The 18629-nt window shown below is 41.0% G+C and overlaps 1 protein-coding gene across 4 annotated transcripts; it reads left to right on the plus strand.

Moving 5' to 3' along the window:
* Positions 1-3422: 3422 nt before the first annotated feature.
* On the plus strand, positions 3423-16969 carry LOC117502688 (fibrinogen-like protein 1). Of its 4 annotated transcripts, none has more exons than XM_034161771.1 (9): positions 3423-3715; positions 8328-8567; positions 10121-10321; positions 11636-11755; positions 14988-15099; positions 15186-15323; positions 15392-15608; positions 16092-16287; positions 16358-16969. In XM_034161771.1, the coding sequence occupies exons 2-9, from the start codon at positions 8415-8417 to the stop codon at positions 16502-16504; spliced, it is 1284 nt and encodes a 427-aa protein (XP_034017662.1). In that variant the 5' UTR covers positions 3423-3715; positions 8328-8414; the 3' UTR covers positions 16505-16969. The 4 variants fall into 4 exon arrangements, with proteins under 4 accessions (XP_034017662.1, XP_034017658.1, XP_034017659.1 ...); XM_034161767.1 differs by having other exon boundaries at positions 3428-3715; positions 10121-10336; XM_034161768.1 differs by lacking the exon at positions 3423-3715 and adding an exon at positions 6978-7229 and having other exon boundaries at positions 10121-10336.
* Positions 16970-18629: the final 1660 nt, after the last annotated feature.

Here is an 18629-nt window from a genome sequence, read left to right on the forward strand (position 1 = left end):
AAAGGCCATTTGGACCTGAGGGACAGTTGTTGTTTGAATTGAGCCGGCAGACATTGGGCTGATGTGTCTTATTGGCCTGAAGAGACACGTGCCGGACACCGAACCCATGATCTGATTGTCTCCGCGTGCATGTGTGCGTCTCCTAATAGAATTAAGAGAGAAAGATGCAGAAAGAAGCTGAATGAGATGATGTAGATGTGATTTCAGTCTGGGGCGGTGGGCTTTCTGGATCTTCTCTGAGGCGCATCCTCTGCAGTGAAGGCGCCACGTGCTTCACGGCTGCCAGGTTTCAGTCACGCTATCAATCGTGAGCTGCAATTGATTTTCTTATTTCCAGTTTGTCATCTGTAGCGTTTGTGTCCTCTGAGGAATAAGTGAATCAGCGAAGCGGCGACACACTGATTAATTTTTAAATAATATCCGAGTCATTTTGGAAAATCCTGTTTATCATCTCACAAATTATCATTTCCTGGTGTTTTTCTTTTTACTGCTATGAAATCAGATCAGCGTTCACAGATTTCACAATGAGATTGCGAGCGTTAGCTCATCGTCTCCTGCAGCATTTCCTGCTTGGAGCATGAGTCCTAATAAAGTTTAGGACGAGTTAATGCTAACTGGTGAAGCTAACTTAGTTTGTGGGGTTTATTGGGCAGTGATGTGTATGCTAAGTTGCCATGCTAGCTGGTGTGGTGAGCTAATTTAGCGGCTGGACTACAGTAGCTAGCAGAACAATAAGTTTGCAATTCTTTATAGAAATGTTTTTTGTGCTGAGTAAACTTCATAGAATTGTTTTGGGAATGTTTTAAGATGGACTGTCTGACAGTGACACCACTAGTTAGCATGGTAGCCAGTGTTACTTTGGATGTTGCTGAATTCCGTTGAACCTCAAAGTGTCAACATAGCTTCAAAGTTGGGATCAGTACAAATTGTGTTTAACAAATGTTAATTCGACAAGAAAAAAGACCATTTTTAATTATCTAAACCACAAACAGCATACGGTAACATCCCCTCCGAGATGCGCTGGGATTATAGATTAGAGTTTGGTTGGGAGACTCCAGTAGTCCTAACCTCTTTATATTATTTGATGGTGTATATTATAACCCCAACTGATGCTAAACTTCATAAATGTAATACTTTCAAACAGCTAACAAACCAGATCCAGTTTGGTTCAATTTACAAAAATAAAATTTACAATTCTGTTGACTTATACCATTAGTCACCTTTAATTGTACTGTTGTCTATAAATCTGTTGAATTGAAAATTATCAAATAATGGAAATTCACCTTAATTAATTTTTTTTTTTTAAGTTAACCTACTTTAGTGCAATATATAAATGTAAGAACAACTTCAACATGCTCTCCTTAATACTAGGACTAGTGGACCCTAGTGAGAAGTTCCTGGATTGGGGTTTATGTTGCTGTAACATTTTGTAAGTTTAACATTGTTTATGAAGTTTTAGAAAAGAGACAAAGAAAATCATTCAAACTGGTTGCAGAATGGAGACAATCAGTATTCTGACAGATAAGGATTTTTCTCCATATCGTAAATGTTTAAATAAAGTGTTTGTGACCTTAGCGTGTGGTTGTGACAAACGATAGAAGCTAATATATCATGAAAACCTCTGCTTTGAATTCTTTCTGTAGGGTTGTGTGGAACTGGGAGTTAATTGAATTTGGAATGTAAACACAAACAATCTGAAAATACAAGTATATTTGTGTGTTTTAGTACATTTCTGCGTCTGTCATGAACCCTGTTAATGTACGTTTGTTGGACCATGGCTGTCAGTTTTCTTTTGTTGTGAAAATCATATAAAAATGTACTATTGGCAGGGTTTTTATAGGTACAATAACAAAATTAATTATAACAATTTACAGAATGCAGTATTTGGAAAATCCTAAGGGAAAAAACTACAATGAAGCATCTTTACTGTGTTCTCTACTCAACACAAAATACATCATAATGGTGAATGTGCACGTCACTGCATTAGTTGTTATTTTTCACCAATAAAACCAGTTTGACTGGATAGGTTGTTTTTGTAAATGCAAAGTTGTGGTGTCCCTTTGTGATTGTTTGATTACATTTTTCTGTGCAGAAACAGTTTGTCAATGTTGCTGACGCCCACACCTGCTCCTAATGCATCGACAGTAACCATCCAGCAGGTGGCAGACACGTCTGTGGATCATCACACAGGTAAAACAAAGTTACTTTTTAACCAAATTGTCGTGAATTGATCGTTATTATATGTACTTTTAATATGGTGAGGTGGAAGATGACAGCAGTTATTTTTATAGAGGGTTAGGATAAATCTGAACAATGTGGAAGGGACGGATTTATTTATGTTATTCATTCAGTAACCAACTTTAAGAGGGTTTGTGTGCAGTATTTGGGAAAGCCTAAGGGAAAAAAAAACACTGACGCATCTTTAATGTAGAGAAATACTAAATGTATTATTCTGCTCAACATGAGTCATAAAGCTTAATGGTGAATGTGCACGTCACTGTGTTAGTTGTTAGTTTTCATTAATAAAACCAGTTTGGCTGGATAGGTTGTTTTTGTAAATCAGTAAATAATGTAGTTTCAGAATGTGTAATGTGATGAAACACTTTATTATTAATCAAAGTAATCAAATGTTTCTTCTGTTGTTCGTCACGTGGCATTTTGCTCAGGGTCACCACAGCAAATCTGACGTGGATCTGCATGTAGTTTTAGCAGACGTTTTACGTCTGCTCTGATGATGCAACTGTGTGGTCCGTGAAGTACGGGCACGGGTGGTGTTGAACAGAGAACCTTCTGAGCACATAGCTGCCCCATCAGCTTCTGATGTGTTCAATATCACATTGGTAATTGCTTTATGTTATATAATTGTGCATGTGAGATTGTGTACACCAGCGAGACGTCATTGCATTAGCTGCTCATGAGAAATGTGTGACCTGAGTTTGACCCCAGGTTGGAATGACTGTAATTAAAGCGTGACCCCGTGCTGACCCTTTCTTTGACAGGCCATCAGGTGTTGGAGCTCCGTCACTGTTGGTGAGAAGCAACAACTCGTGGTTTCGCCAGGCTGATTTTCCATAAATCATGCAGATGAAGGTGCAGAACGGGAGAGCAGAATGTGCTGCTGTGCGGTTTGTCATCTGAAGTTGACTTTATTGCAGGTTTGATGACAGATGATTGTTTTCCTACCCAGCGGGAGTCTGTACCCGCCTGTTTATTGAGCTGAGGTTGCAGAAATACATCATCGTGAACGACTGAGTAAATGTGCAAATAAACTGTTACGTGCACCCTCATACGTGCATGTACTCGGGTGGAGAAAAAGAGGAAAAGCACTCATAGCTTCACGAGTGTTTCATTCAGGAGAGTTAAAATGAAGTCTTTTTCCATGTGTGCAGTAAATTAAGTCACTGGAATCCAGGAGTCTGTGTTCTCTGCAGGATTGAACCTCAGTGGACATCAGTCTTCAGTCTGAGTTTGGAGGACGTGGCCTCAGGTGTCCTGGGTGCTTTTCAGAGCTGTTCTCTGCGCCGACCCTCAGATCTCCTCTGTGCTGCAGAACGGTTCCGGCAATGTGCACAGAAAATACTTGTGATGCGGCTGTGACGTGCACGGCCCTCTGGGACATCACTGTCGCCTTTCCCATGATTCTCTGAGCTACAGAGGTGCTTCAGGTTAACACAGATGGATGCGGGTGCAAACAAGCTGACAGCGGGAGGCTGAGGTGAGATAAGTGCTCTGACATCACAGTGCTGCAGCTGAGCTGGGAGCTTTATGACATCACAGTTCTTGTAAGACATTGCACAGCCATCAGTGTGGAACTAAAACTCAAACAGCATCAAAGCAAAGATAAGTTTTATAGTCAAATCTTCGTGTGTATGATTGTGGTTATGTTATGTTTCATGCATTTGTTTGTGTTGTCTTCATTTTGAAGTGTACTGTACATTAAAGAGGTATTATCAGAAGTCCATGTTTATGTATGAAAGTGTGCAGTGTGTGTGTGTGTGTGTGTGTGTGTGTGTGTGTGTGTGTGTGTGTGTGTGTGTGTGTGTGTGTGTGTTGCCGTCTCATATGTATCCACTGTATTAGTAATAAGTTGTTTTTTTTTTTCACAAGTTCTTTGTTTGTGGTTGCTGTGCAGGTGGTGGCGGCGGTCCAAACTTTCAGTGTGTGTCTGTGTGTTATGTTACTGTCAGCTTCAGTGGGGCTTTGACAGCCTCATGCTCCGTGAAGTGGTTTTCGGTTTGACCGACACTTCAGGAAGTGTAGTGTGCCGCTGTCAGCCTGTCAATCAAACCAAACGGTAAACATGGGCGCACTGCAGAATGTGCGCAGCATCACACCCACATGTTTCCCACGTGTTCCTGGGCAGGTTCAGTTTAAACAAAACAGTCCTTCAAAATATGTTTGCCAGAGAAAAAACAGTGACATTAAAATCATTTTTTAGAAATGTGAGAGAATGAGGAGGCAGTGAAGCCGTGTTCTTCATCAAAATGTCAGCTGTTTCCAACCTGGTATTTTCAGTGTGATTACCCCCCCCCCCCCCCCCCCCTAAACTGTTCTACCAGATCATGTTGAAATGTCGTGAAACATGAAACCATCCACCAGCAAAAATGCTGTGTGATGTGGATGATAATAGGAAATGACACACACACACACACACACACACACACACAATCAACGATCATGTGTACGTGGGTAGTCAGTTTGCATGTGTGATGTCACAACAGCAAGTGTTAAAGATTTATTAATGTCACGTCAGAGTGGTGCAAAAATACTGTATTTCTGGAGGATTCACCTTTTTTCTGTCTTAGCTCTTAAATGTGGAATTTTTGTGCACTGTTGTAATGTACTTGTTATATTATTTATTCTTTCATTATTACTTTTTTTAGTGCTTTGATTCCTAGGAAAGCTAAAAATGAACAGTCATTATTAGCAATTTTAGTCACAACTGTAAGTCGTGCTTGTCAGGTGAAATTCCGTCCTCCCGTACATCTTTCTGAGAAACTTCCTTATCTTAAAACTCAAGAACTGTAAAACTCCCAAAATCAAACTTTTTATGCATTAATACTGGAAGGTCAGAGCTCTGCCTGCAAAAAAAAATAAAAAATAAAAAGCATTTGTGACATTTATAAATGCCTTTTTTTTGGGGGGGTTCAAGTATAAAACTATTTTTCAATGAGTGAAATCACAGGGACAAGAACCTTTTCAAGTTTTGCTCTTCAGATTTCTGATTTTATCAGTTTTGGTGCTGGACTTTAGAATTCTGAAGTCACCCTGAGAATCAATCCCATAACATCAAAAAGCTTGCATAGACACTTATCAGTGAAGAGTCTCAATCATCCAGCTTGGAGACATCGTGACGTATCTCCACAGCAACTGAACTTCTTGGTGGAACATTCTTCAAGATGGTTTGTTGCCATGTCCCACTCTTTATGTTGTAAACATTCACCCATCATGACTTTGATGTGGCGGCTCACATCACGAAGGCTGAAAACATTAATGTTGACCTCGTTGGACTTTGAAAATGTCCCCAGTCAACTGTTGACTCTTGTATGTCATATGTCTTTATTTCAGTACTTAGCAACAGAACGGGTGATTTAATGGCACGATGTCAGCATTGATTCAAGGCGTCTTCGCATTTTTACTCTGAATTTACCTGTCTTACAGCAAAATTGTACAAACGCTGGTCCAAGCATCAAATTTCGGTGATTCTCGTGATACTCAGCAGATCTAGTCGATTGACCACTTGAACATTCAAGATGGCGGCCATTTTCCAATATGGCCACCAAAATGACCTACTGAAAGTTAGGTTTTGCACAGAAAAGCTTGTATTTGATCAATTAAAATAAGGATGATGTCAAATTACATTTATATTTTATTTGCTATTTATGGTATTTATTATGCTTTATTTTGCTTATGTGCCAAAACAGAGTTAGGTTTATTACATTTATGGTTTCCACCCAGCAGGCTTTCAAAGTGTTCATCTCTTGAAACTGCTGCATGTAGGCCAATTAAAAGGAGTTTAATGTTGAATATATTGTGTTGTAATTTTCAGGATGGATAAATGGCAATTTATGCCTCTAAGAGCATCATACTGTTGTTGGAACATGAAAAATTTCATCTTGCATAGCTGAAGACCTACAATTTGACACAAAGATCGCACAAACCAAATAAGTAATGACATTTTTGTGAGGAAAAAAATATTTTGGGGGTCAATTTGGTGGCCATCCTGAAATTAGGCACCATCTTGGATTTCACGGATACTGTGAAAGACATCCGTAATCATAGTGTTTCAATGCAAAGAGTAATTTTTTTCATAGGTAATTTTGGTGGCCATCTTGCTAAATGGCCACCATATTGGATTTTCAAGTGGCCAATCGACCACATTTGTTAAGTACTATCTTGGGGAATCATTGGCCAAATTCAAAAATCAGTGCTTGTACCAGCATTTGCAGGATTTTTCTGTAAAATTGATGGTATCTGCTTCACTAACAGGGCCTCCTAAACTTTTAAAAACCAAACAAACAAAAAAATCCTGTGACTTACAATCCATAAAATACAGTGTATTTGTGAGTAGTTATGAGAGGAATATTTAAGTTAGCAATCCTGGCCTGCTATTGTAGTAATAGTGATTTGAACAAATACTATAACATTTGTAGTGTTCCAATAGTTGACCTAAAGTATGTAGTTTAATTGCATAATTATGTTGTGGTGTAACGTTAGCTGTTAATTTAGAAAACTGCAGGTGTGGCCTTGTGATTCTACTTAAAATATTGTTTGTTTTTTAACCAATTCATGACATTTTTGTAGACAAAGATTTCTGGTGTTGTTTATAGCAGGGTGACGGTTTAGGCGTCAAAATAATTATGGAGTGAGAGGTTAAGGATGAAAACTTGTCATGAGTCCGAATCCATGGCGGTACTGATTAATTCTACCTGAAATCAAAGTTTGATGGGAAAAGTGCTTCAGCCACATGAAATCGAGAGCTGGTCATAAATATCAAATGTCTGGATAACTTGCAGCCACGAGTTTTGTTGAAGTTAAAGTTATTCCCCGGGCTGACTGAGAATCCTCTTAGAGCAGGATTACAGGTCTCACATGTCCAGTAAGCACTCACTGAAACACAGACACAACGGACAATGAGGCACACAGACTGACACAAGGAATACACAATGGACACGCTCCTGTGGTCTGACACCAGCCAGGAGAGGGGTCAGAGGTCACCAAGGAACGGTGTGAGTACAGCAAAGACAGATGTTAGTCATTTTGGACATACACATACCTGAAAGTGGGCCACAGCTAGACATTGTTGTACCAACTGTGGACAACCATCTGAATTATTGAAACTGTGGATGCAGGACGTCCACACAGTCACTTGTATGTGGGTTAGGTCTAGAACCTGCCGCTACTCTGGCGATGACACCAGTAAAACGTTTTATGGCTGCTAAATCTATGTGATGCCGCCAGGTCACTTTACAGGATCTACTCGAGTACACCACATGAATCCCACAAAATCATCACGTCACCTCATCACGGTGTTAGACTACATTTCCCTTTATCTCACTGCTCTTATATGTGCCAACACACATTACCCCATCTACATGGGGCCAAGCTCATTACTGCACCATGTAGTCCATTTAGAACTAATCAGTACCACTTAAGGGGACTAAACGACACTTATAATCCAGTCTCGGTGGACCATCCATGACCTACACATTTAAAAATGTACCAGTCTTAGTGAAAAGTACCCCACATTATTTGTCTGATCATAAAGATCCCAACAAGGTGTAGTTTGGAAATCAATGACTGAGTGTTCTGGGGTACAAACTGCAAAAAAAAAGTGATGGGTCAAAAGGTAAAGCTGCTCCAATTTTGGTAAGAAGTCAAGAAAATTATTGGTTGAGCCAGTGGGATTAAGAAATGGACTGTTTTCAATGTTTAGTCTGCAAAGATCAAACAAGGTCAACGTCCATTGGATTCAGTGACGTATGTTAGGCTGTAATGTGGTGACTAAGCATGGCAGATGGAGCCAACTACTTTTTTAACACTATTAACCAATAATTTGCTTCACTTTTTGACCAAAAATTAGAGCAACTTTAACTTTTGATTTGTCTACAGTTTTTGTTGTTTTTACCCCGTAACATTCAGTCATAGATGGTCCAAACTAAACCTTTTTGGAATCTTTATCCTCTGACAAACATTTTGCTTAAAATTCTGATAATGCACACACACACACACACACACACACACACTAAGATGTTCTAATTTCACTGTGCTACAAAGATCTTCAGAACTCTTGGGTATCATCTAACTTCCCACTTTATTCCTTAAAGGATGAGCCTCTTGTGGTGAGGCTGAGACACAAGAGTCCCACATCAACACTCACTCAGAACATCCAGACAGACTAACTAGAAGGACCAATGACTCTGTCATCCTTAACCAACCCTCCTGAGTGGAGTCTGTGTTCTGCTCTTTGGATCTTCTTCATACTCATTCCTGAATCTACAGCTGACCTTAACTCTACTGCTCCACGCAACGGCGGAGGTTCCCAATGTGGGGAATACACTAACCAGGTAACTACTGTCAACATCCTCCCAAACAGATGACACTGTCTGACCTTTCTTCTGTGTTTGACATGTTGTTTGGAAGCAGTAAGACACAGACATTGAAGGTGTCAGTTGTTCTGTCACAATTCCCAGGAAGCCACACTTCCTGTCCTCACCAAAGTCCTCTAACTCTTTCTGAGGGATCCCAAGGCTTTCTCAGACCATCTCGGAAATATAATCTCTCAAGCATGTCTTAGGTCTTCCCCAGGGCCTCCACCCAGTCGGATGTACCTGGAACACCTCCCTAGGAAGACAACCGGGGGGATTCCTCACGACATGCCCGATATGCCTGAATCACCTCAGCTGACTCCTTTGGATATTTCTGTGAAGGCTCTCAGTTGTCCAGGTGGTTTCCATAGTAGAGAAGCTTGAATCTTTGACTGGACTGGGTTTCTTGACGTGAGGATGTTTCGCTTCAAATCGTGTAGAGTTCTTCTCTACAAGAGTCAAGACAGAAATCAGAGCAAGAATTTTAGCTGAGGAAGCTTCTGCGATTTGAAGCGAAACGTCCTCGCGTCAAGCAACCCAGTCCAGTCGAAGATTCAAGCTTCTCTACGACGCCTTTGGATGCAATGAAGCACCTCTACACAGAATACTTCCCAGATATTCCAGATTCTCACCCCTTCCCTGAATGCAAGGCCAGATACACAGCAGAAGAGTCTCGTTTCCATCACATATATCTGTGACCTTGTTCTTTATGTCATTATCCAAAGTTCATGAGCAGAGGTGAGGATATGGAGCGTAAATCGACTGGTAAATTCAGAGCCACGAGAGGGGATAAGTGGGAGCAGGACACCAATAGACTGAATCGTGTTGCGTTTGATGTTCTGCAGATGCTGTACTGGACTGTCATGATGATATTAATTTAAAATGAGAGATTTTACCAGTACACTCCCAGACAATTCGGGGTCACTCACAGACCACTAGTGGTCCATGGACCACTCTGTGACAAAGGCAGAGTTAAAGGCAGATGTGCATTTGGCTTCAACCATGTTTCACATAAGACAATTAAATCATTAATCAGCAATAATTTAGAGGACAACAAACTTAGATTAAGAAAGCCTAAATTAAGACATTAAGATGCTTTCTGGATTATAGAAATATGTCTGAATTACAAAATAACTTATTTTTAAGGTTCACCTCATGCAGGTTTACAGACATCTAAGAACCAAGCCACACACCATTCTTTTTGATGTGTTGAGGGATCAGCTTGTGCAATTTGACCACTTCCAGAGTTCCAGCATGTTGATGAGCCCTAACTTTAATGATACAGCTGGCAAATTCTCAGATCACCTGCTCAGTGGTCTGCTGTCATTTCTAATGTCACCTTCCTTTTGCAACTCTACGTTTTCAGATAAGATGACACCAGCTTCCCCAGTGAGGTGAAAGCCACCCACCCACCAAGTCACACTGAAGTGGATAATATATTGCAAAAACTGGTGATGTGTTCCTGAGCAGACAGTCTGACCTTATGTTATGTCTGCACCCTAAAATCACTCCCCCACCACCTCTCCACACAGATCCTGGAGAACGGGATGTGCCGCCTGGTGGCCACGCTGCCTCAGCTGAATGAGCAAAGATGCCCGGATATGTTCCGCTGCACAGAGGAGGTTTCCTACTGGCTGAATGAAAATGAGGAGAGGAAACAACAGATCATAACTCTGAGGGAAACTATCTCTGCCCTGCAGGAGGAGCTGCGCAACCACCGGCACCGCATCAAGGTTCTTGAGCTGCAGGTGACGTTTAATCAACTTAACCAACCCGGGTCACGTATCACCACTAATCACTTCTACTACTCTGACTAGTTTTGTTTTACATACAAAGTGAATGTTGATTCAGTCGTCTATAAAACAGGCCTGGAAGTTTTCAGCTCTTACAGTCTAATCGTTCTGATCTCTGCACCTTTCATGCTTTTAATACAGTGACCCCTCGCTGTAGGACACTCTGAGACTGCTTCCAGATTTTGCATGCATCTCAGTGTCCTTTATCTACTACAAACTGAGGACAAACATACACACACACACTCACACACACTGTAATTTAGTCTGCACACTACATACACGAGTACCTTCACTGTCGTCATTATTACGCTGTGATTTGGACACTTCTGCACTGTGACGTGGCGCCTGCTTCGTCCTTGACCTGAGTCACTAACTGGATTAGTCTCCAACTCCTCCATGTGGTGCTTCATCAGGCAATGAGCTTGCATAAACACACACACACACACACACACACACACACAAAACAATCAACACAACTGGGTCTACAAGTTCCCTTTTTACAACATGTAACGTCCTAAATGCAGCATAACCACAATTATTAATGAAATGGACTACATTTATAGAGCACTTTTCCATCTGCATCAGACACTCAAAGCGCTTTACAATAATGCCTCACATTCACCCCAAATGTGAAGCATGTGAAAATACCATGAAATATTTTCATGTATAAATGATGAGATTTCCATTACAACTAAGAAGAATGTAATTAAAATTTTCTGCTTATCAATATCGCATTTATTAAGGGATTGTTTGGTGGAAATATAAATAAGCATAACTTGATATCTACTTGTGTACAACTTTGGAGACTACTATCAATATATTCTCTGATTTGACTATTTTATTACATTATTATTTGACTTGATTTGACATTATTCTGTGATTTATTGATAAAGTCTGTGTGACTGTTCTCATGTTGTCTGTCAGAGATGGAATTTATTCTTTCATGTTGGAGTATTTGTTACTAGTAAGATGTCTTCTGCCATCAGTGACATGAATATAGAACTATAAGAGTAAGGTCTTTGCAGGTCAAGTGGCTCCCCCTGCTGTCACCTTTGACAACTTCGATCAATGTAACATTTGTGTTGTACAAACTCAGTTCTAACTGGTGCATCAGGTGTGTCGTACCTCTTCCAAATGTCTAACAGCATGGACGCACACTGTACACCTTCTCCATAACAGTAATGGTAGATTAGACAACTGCTCAATCCTAGAACACAGCTCTGACACAGTTGATGAATGAATGTCCACCAACAGAGTGAAGACAGGAACCATCTCAACACGACCTTGGAGGCTCGTTTTCATGACTTGGAGGTGTACTATGCAGAAGCTACCACTTTGCTGCACCTACAGGGAACTCTGATCCTAGACCTCCAGGTACATTTCCCCACCAGAACCCATGTAACAGCTCTAACTAAACAACTGAATATACCCTAGCATCAGTAATAATACCCCGGTGTTAGACAGTGGTATTAGTCCATACAATACACACTGTTAAATCTGGACGACTTGTTCTATACCCCAGTATATTGCAAGCTACTCCACCTTAAACCCATGGGTATCACTGACACAAGGTTATTTTCTACCCACCAAGCCAGATTATACTCCACTCACCACTCAGATGCACAATATAATCAGCATGAAAATTTAGATTTTTCTTTGACACACACAAACTTATAAGGTCCTCAACATAATGACTTCCAGTAACACTATTTGTAACTATCACATGCTTTTGTACTACAACCCCTGGCAAAAATTATGGAATCACCGACCTTCAGTTGTTTAATTTTGTAGAAAAAAGCAGATCACAGACATGAGACAAAACTAAAGTCATTTCAAATGGCAACTTTCTGGCTTTAAGAAACACTATAAGAAATCAAGAAAAAAAGATTGTGGCAGTCAGTAACGGTTACTTTTTTAGACCAAGCAGAGGAAAAAATATGGAATCACTCAATTCTGAGGAAAAAATTATGGAATCACCCTATAAATTTTCATCCCCAAAACTAACATCTGCATCATATCAGATCTGCTCGTTACTCTGCATCTAAAAAGGAGTGATCACACCTTGGAGAGCTGTTGTACCAAGTGGACTGACATGAATCATGGCTCCAACACGAGAGATGTCAATTGAAACAAAGGAGAGGATTATCAAACTCTTAAAAGAGGGTAAATCATCATGCAATGTTGCAAAAGATGTTGGTTGTTCACAGTCAGCTGTGTCTAAACTCTGGACCAAATACAAACAACATGGGAAGGTTGTTAAAGGCAAACATACTGGTAGACCAAGGAAGACATCAAAGCCTCAAGACAGAAAACTTAAAGCAATATATCTCAAAAATCGAAAAATGTACAACAAACAAATGAGGAACGAATGGGAGGAAACTGGAGTCAACGTCTGTGACCGAACTGTAAGAAACCGCCTAAAGGAAATGGGATTTACATACAGAAAAGCTAAACGAAAGGCATCATTAACACCTAAACAGAAAAAAAACAAGGTTACAATGGGCTAAGGAAAAGCAATCGTGGACTGTGGATGACTGGATGAAAGTCATATTCAGTGATGAATCTCGAATCTGCATTGGGCAAGGTGATGATGCTGGAACTTTTGTTTGGTACTCAACAAAAATATAAACGCAACACTTTTGGTTTTGCTCCCATTTTGTATGAGATGGACTCAAAGATCTAAAACTTTTTCCACATACACAATATCACCATTTCTCTCAAATATTGTTCACAATCCAGTCTAAATCTGTGATAGTGAGCACTTCTCCTTTGCTGAGATAATCCATCCCACCTCACAGGTGTGCCATATCAAGATGCTGATTAGACACCATGATTAGTGCACAGGTGTGCCTTAGACTGCCCACAATAAAAGGCCACTCTGAAAGGTGCAGTTTATCACACAGCACAATGCCACAGATGTCGCAAGATTTGAGGGAGCGTGCAATTGGCATGCTGACAGCAGGAATGTCAACCAGAGCTGTTGCTCGTGTATTGAATGTTCATGTCTCTACCATAAGCCGTCTCCAAAGGCGTTTCAGAGAATTTGGCAGTACATCCAACCAGCCTCACAACCACAGACCATGTGTGACCACACCAGCCCAGGACCTCCACATCCAGCATGTTCACCTCCAAGATCGTCTGAGACCAGCCACTCGGACAGCTGCTGGAACAATCGGTTTGCATAACCAAAGAATTTCTGCACAAACTGTCAGAAACGATCTCAGGGAAGCTCATCTGCATGCTCGTCGTCCTCATCGGGGTCTCGACCTGACTCCAGTTCGTCGTCGTAACCGACTTGAGTGGGCAAATGCTCACATTCGCTGGCGTTTGGCACGTTGGAGAGGTGTTCTCTTCACGGATGATGCGAAGGAGATGTGTTGCACTGCATGAGGCAAATGGTGGTCACACCAGATACTGACTGGTATCCCCCCCCCCCCAATAAAACAAAACTGCACCTTTCAGAGTGGCCTTTTATTGTGGGCAGTCTAAGGCACACCTGTGCACTAATCATGGTGTCTAATCAGCATCTTGATATGGCACACCTGTGAGGTGGGATGGATTATCTCAGCAAAGGAGAAGTGCTCACTATCACAGATTTAGACTGGTTTGTGAACAATATTTGAGGGAAATGGTGATATTGTGTATGTGGAAAAAGTTTTAGATCTTTGAGTTCATCTCATACAAAATGGGAGCAAAACCAAAAGTGTTGCGTTTATATTTTTGTTGAGTATATAAAGATGACTGCCTGAAGAGAACATGTAAATTTCCACAGTCATTGATGATATGGGGCTGCATGTCAGGTAAAGGCACTGGGGAGATGGCTGTCATTACATCATTAATAAATGCACAAGTTTACGTTGATATTTTGGACACTTTTCTTATCCCATCAATTGAAAGGATGTTTGGGGATGATAAAATCATTTTTCAAGATGATAATGCATCTTGCCATAGAGCAAAAACTGCAAAAACATTCCTTGCAAAAACACACATAGGGTCAATGTCAATGAGCAGATCTGATTTGATGCAGGTGTTAATTTGGGGGATGAAAATTTACAGGGTGATTCCATATTTTTTTCCTCTGCTTGGTCTAAAAAAGTAACCGTTACTGACTGCCACAATCTTTTTTTTCTTGATTTCTTATAGTGTTTCTTAAAGCCAGAAAGTTGCCATTTGAAATGACTTTAGTTTTGTGTCATGTCTGTGATCTGCTTTTTTTCTACAAAATTAAACAACTGAATGAACATCCTCTGAGGCTGGTGATTCCATAATTTTTGCCAGGGGTTGTATACTGATACTTCTATGGATCACAGTATTGGCCATGGCCAACTCTGAGTATTAATATTTATGTACATTGCCTATGTTGCAGTAACATCTTTTGCATATTTCCTTTTATTAAAAAAAAGGCGGGGGGGGGGGGGGTTGCACCTGGTCACTTAATTACAGACATTCATGAAAACCACAACTGGGACAAATCTGAACAACAAGAACACACTCTAGTTTCACCCAAACTAGATCCTTGGGTATAAACAAACCGAGGCTGTTTTACAGTCCTGGGTCTAGATGTTGTACGTTACGTGAATCTTACTGTTGTTCTGTTCCGTCCTAGAACCAAGTTCATAATCTGACACATCTGGTGGAAAAAGTGAAAACAAACCCTGGTTGTCTCAACATGGTCCATCCCAACCCTCTCATGAATGCTGAACAAGGCTCACGCTCAGGTATACACAGTGTCTCAGCAGATGGCGCTAAACTCATTCTTGCTTTCCTCTTTCATCCAAATGTGTCTTCATGTTTACTGCCCAAGAAATTCACCATCTCAGAAACTGTCCAGTCGACTGTGCTTCCATCTACCTCACCGGTGTGAGGAGATCCGGTCTGTACACCGTAGTGCCATTACTGGCAAATATCCCCGTGGAGGTTTACTGTGACATGGACACGGACGGTGAGTCACACTGACTTGGACACTTTAGCATTTTGTACAAGCATGGTCTGACCTCTCCATGGCCTCAGGTGGTGGATGGACCGTGATCCAGCGTCGACTTGACGGCTCTGTGAATTTTGACCGGAGCTGGAGGGACTACAGGGATGGTTTTGGTGACCTGCACTCTGAGTTCTGGCTCGGAAATGACCACATACATGACCTGAGCACACAGGGAAACTACAGCCTCCGCATCGACCTGCACGACTGGAGCAAGAAGCATAAACACGCCCTCTACCACAGCTTCCGGTTGGTGGCACAAACTCACATGCAGAGAAACGCACTGAACCCCCTACACACATATTAACCAGTCACCAAAAGCTACAAGAAAAGTCCTCTGTAGGTCTAGAGGCCCATTACTATGGAGTTTATAAGCAGAACCTGCACCATGAAGCCCATGACAATCTATGACTCCCCCCTGGAGGGGACACCACTCCAACCTGGGTGGACTTGGTCTATGCAGTTTCTTGCCCAAGTAGCATGGGCAGGTCTTTGTATTGGTAGCCCAACTCCTTCTCCCACTGAGCTCTGTTAAATGCATGAACATTTCTTTAGGACATCACTGTCATGCAGCACTTACTTGCCCACAAGATCTGTTAATAAAGAAATCTTGTTTTCCAAACACTCCGTCCTTAATTGCACCAAATGAAATAGATTATTTGCATTGCTGGGGGAATAAAAAAATCATAAAGTTTCATGCAGGCTATACCACACCCCTCTGTGTGTCTGCAGGGTTGAAGATGAAGACCACCTGTACCATCTCCACGTGTCGGGCTTCAGTGGCACCGTGCAGGACTCTTTCAGCTGGTACCATGACAACCACGCCTTCAGTACACCAGACAGCGGAAACATCTGTGCTGAGATTTCTCGTGGAGGATGGTGGTACAACCAGTGCTTCTATGCCCATCTGAATGGGGTTTACTACAGGGTAAGGCTTCACAGGTCACCTTGGTTTGGACTTTCTGGGGTGTCTTATTGACTGCTATGTTGTCCTATAGGGAGGCCATTACACCCCTAAAGGCCACGGCGTCTTGGGTCCTGATGGCATCGTTTGGTACTCATGGAGAGACACAGACTATTACTCTCTACGGAAAGTCAGCATGATGATCCGCCCACACTCCTTCCGAAAGCATTCCTCTCCGTAAACCACCATCATGACTGATACAGCGGTAAAGGGTGGCATGTATCTCAGGAACACACTGACTGGCCTAAGGAGAAATGGTGCAACGTTTTGTGGACTGATGAAAGCAAGATTGTTCTTTTTGAGTCTATAGAGGCCACAGGCAGTTTGTCAGACCACCCCCCAAAACTGAATTCAAGCCATAGTACACTGTGAAGACAGTGAACCATGGTGGAACAAGCATCATGGGGATGTTTCTCATACTCTGGTTTCGGGTCAATTTATGGCTTACCAGGGATCATGAATCAGTTTGAAGCAATCCAAATACTTGAAGAGGTCATGTTGCCTTATGCTAAAGAGGAAATGTCCTTGAAATTGGTGTTTCAATAAGACAACGACCCCAAATACACCAGCAAGTAAGCAGCATCTTGGTTCCAGACCAACAAGATCAAAGTTATGGAGTGGCCAGTCCAATCCCAGGACCTTAACTGAATAGGAAAATTGTGGGGTGACATCAAGAATACTGTTTCTGAGAAAAAAACAAGAAATACACAAGAACTGTGGGCTGGTCCTGGGCTGGAATACCTGTTCACCGGTGCCAGAAGTTGGTTGACTCCATGCAACACAGCTGTGAAGCAGTTCTCAAAAACACTGGTTATACAACTTATTAGTTCAGTGACTCACAGGAAAGATAAATCTTCAAGCATTTTCAGTTGATACAGTAAGCGCGTGTAAAAAAAAAAAAAAGCAGATACTGCTATATATTATATATTTTTTTGAACAGCCTAATATTCCTTTTTCTTCCATTTCTGTTTGCTGAATTTTTCTTTGTTTTGATTTAGAATAGAATGTGCAATATCCCCAATGCATTTTCTGTGTATGGAAATAAAAGATAAAAGGATTTTGAGCTTTACTCACTTTTTAAAATACACTGCTATTATTTTGAACACAACTATGCCTTTTTAATTTTTTTATTATTGTTTCAGAATTTTTAAAAGGTTTTCCTTGTTTGTTCAACTTTTGTTGAATACGCTGGCTTCAGTTTTCACACATCTGTTCACAGCTTAGTGAATCAGGCTGAAACCACAAACTGAAGGAATTAGGGGGAATTTAACACATAATTTAAATTAAATAAATTGTTTATTTGTGATGGTGTCTAATAAGTTCTGTTGGGGTTTTTTTTTTTTTTTTTTTTGTGTTTTCCAAAAGTTGAGTTGAAGCGGTTGTGTCAGTCTCCAAACTGGGGAATTGGTGAAAGCAACTTTTAATTGAAAAATTCATGCAATTGTGAAATTCTGGCTCTTCTGTTCCTCTTGTGCAGATCAGTCTCCTTTTAATAAATCATCACAATTTCTAAAATTTGTAGTAGAAGTCACAGGTTCAAATCTTGTTCATTCCACACAATGTTTTTAAGACCAACATATCAAGTGAAAGGATATAAGAGCTACGACGGTAAGTTTGCATGTGTAGGGTTTGTGGCCCTATGTGAGAGATGCTAGGTTAGTAATTGAGAAGTTATGGGTTCAAATTTTATGCATGTTGTCAAACTTTTAAGTTCAACCTATCAAGTGAAAGGCTATAAGAGCTACAAAAATAGGTTTTAGTGTGTGTGGCCTGATGATAGAGAAGCTGTATTAATGACTGAAGTCATGGGTTCAAAGCTTGCTTGTACAACAAAATCTTTTGAAAGACCAACGTATCAAGTGAAATGACACCTTAACATCAAATTGCAAACGTTTTTTTTTTTTTGTTTTTTTTTTAACTATGGGCTCCTGACAGTTGGCTTCTGGAAGTGAATTAAATCATTTTTTATGCTTTTATCAATTCATTAATTCACAGATTTTCCACAATTGCATGTTGAAGTTAACTGACAGAACTGGACTCTGCGACTTTATGGCCTGCACCCGAGACTCCGGAACATCGTCCGCCGCGACACAAACGCACCCTTTGAGCCGGCGCCCGCACGCTCATTCTCATTCCCGTCCATCATTACGCGAGAATCTGCCGACAGGAATAAAAAGCTTCAGTGTGAGCCGGCCCTGGCACAGAGCCGCCATTCTTTCACTCACACACACACACACACACACACACACACACACACACACACACACACACACACACACACACACACACACACACACACACACACA

This window comes from Thalassophryne amazonica, chromosome 21, assembly GCF_902500255.1.
Source record: "Thalassophryne amazonica chromosome 21, fThaAma1.1, whole genome shotgun sequence".
Classification (NCBI taxonomy): Eukaryota; Metazoa; Chordata; class Actinopteri; order Batrachoidiformes; family Batrachoididae; genus Thalassophryne; species Thalassophryne amazonica.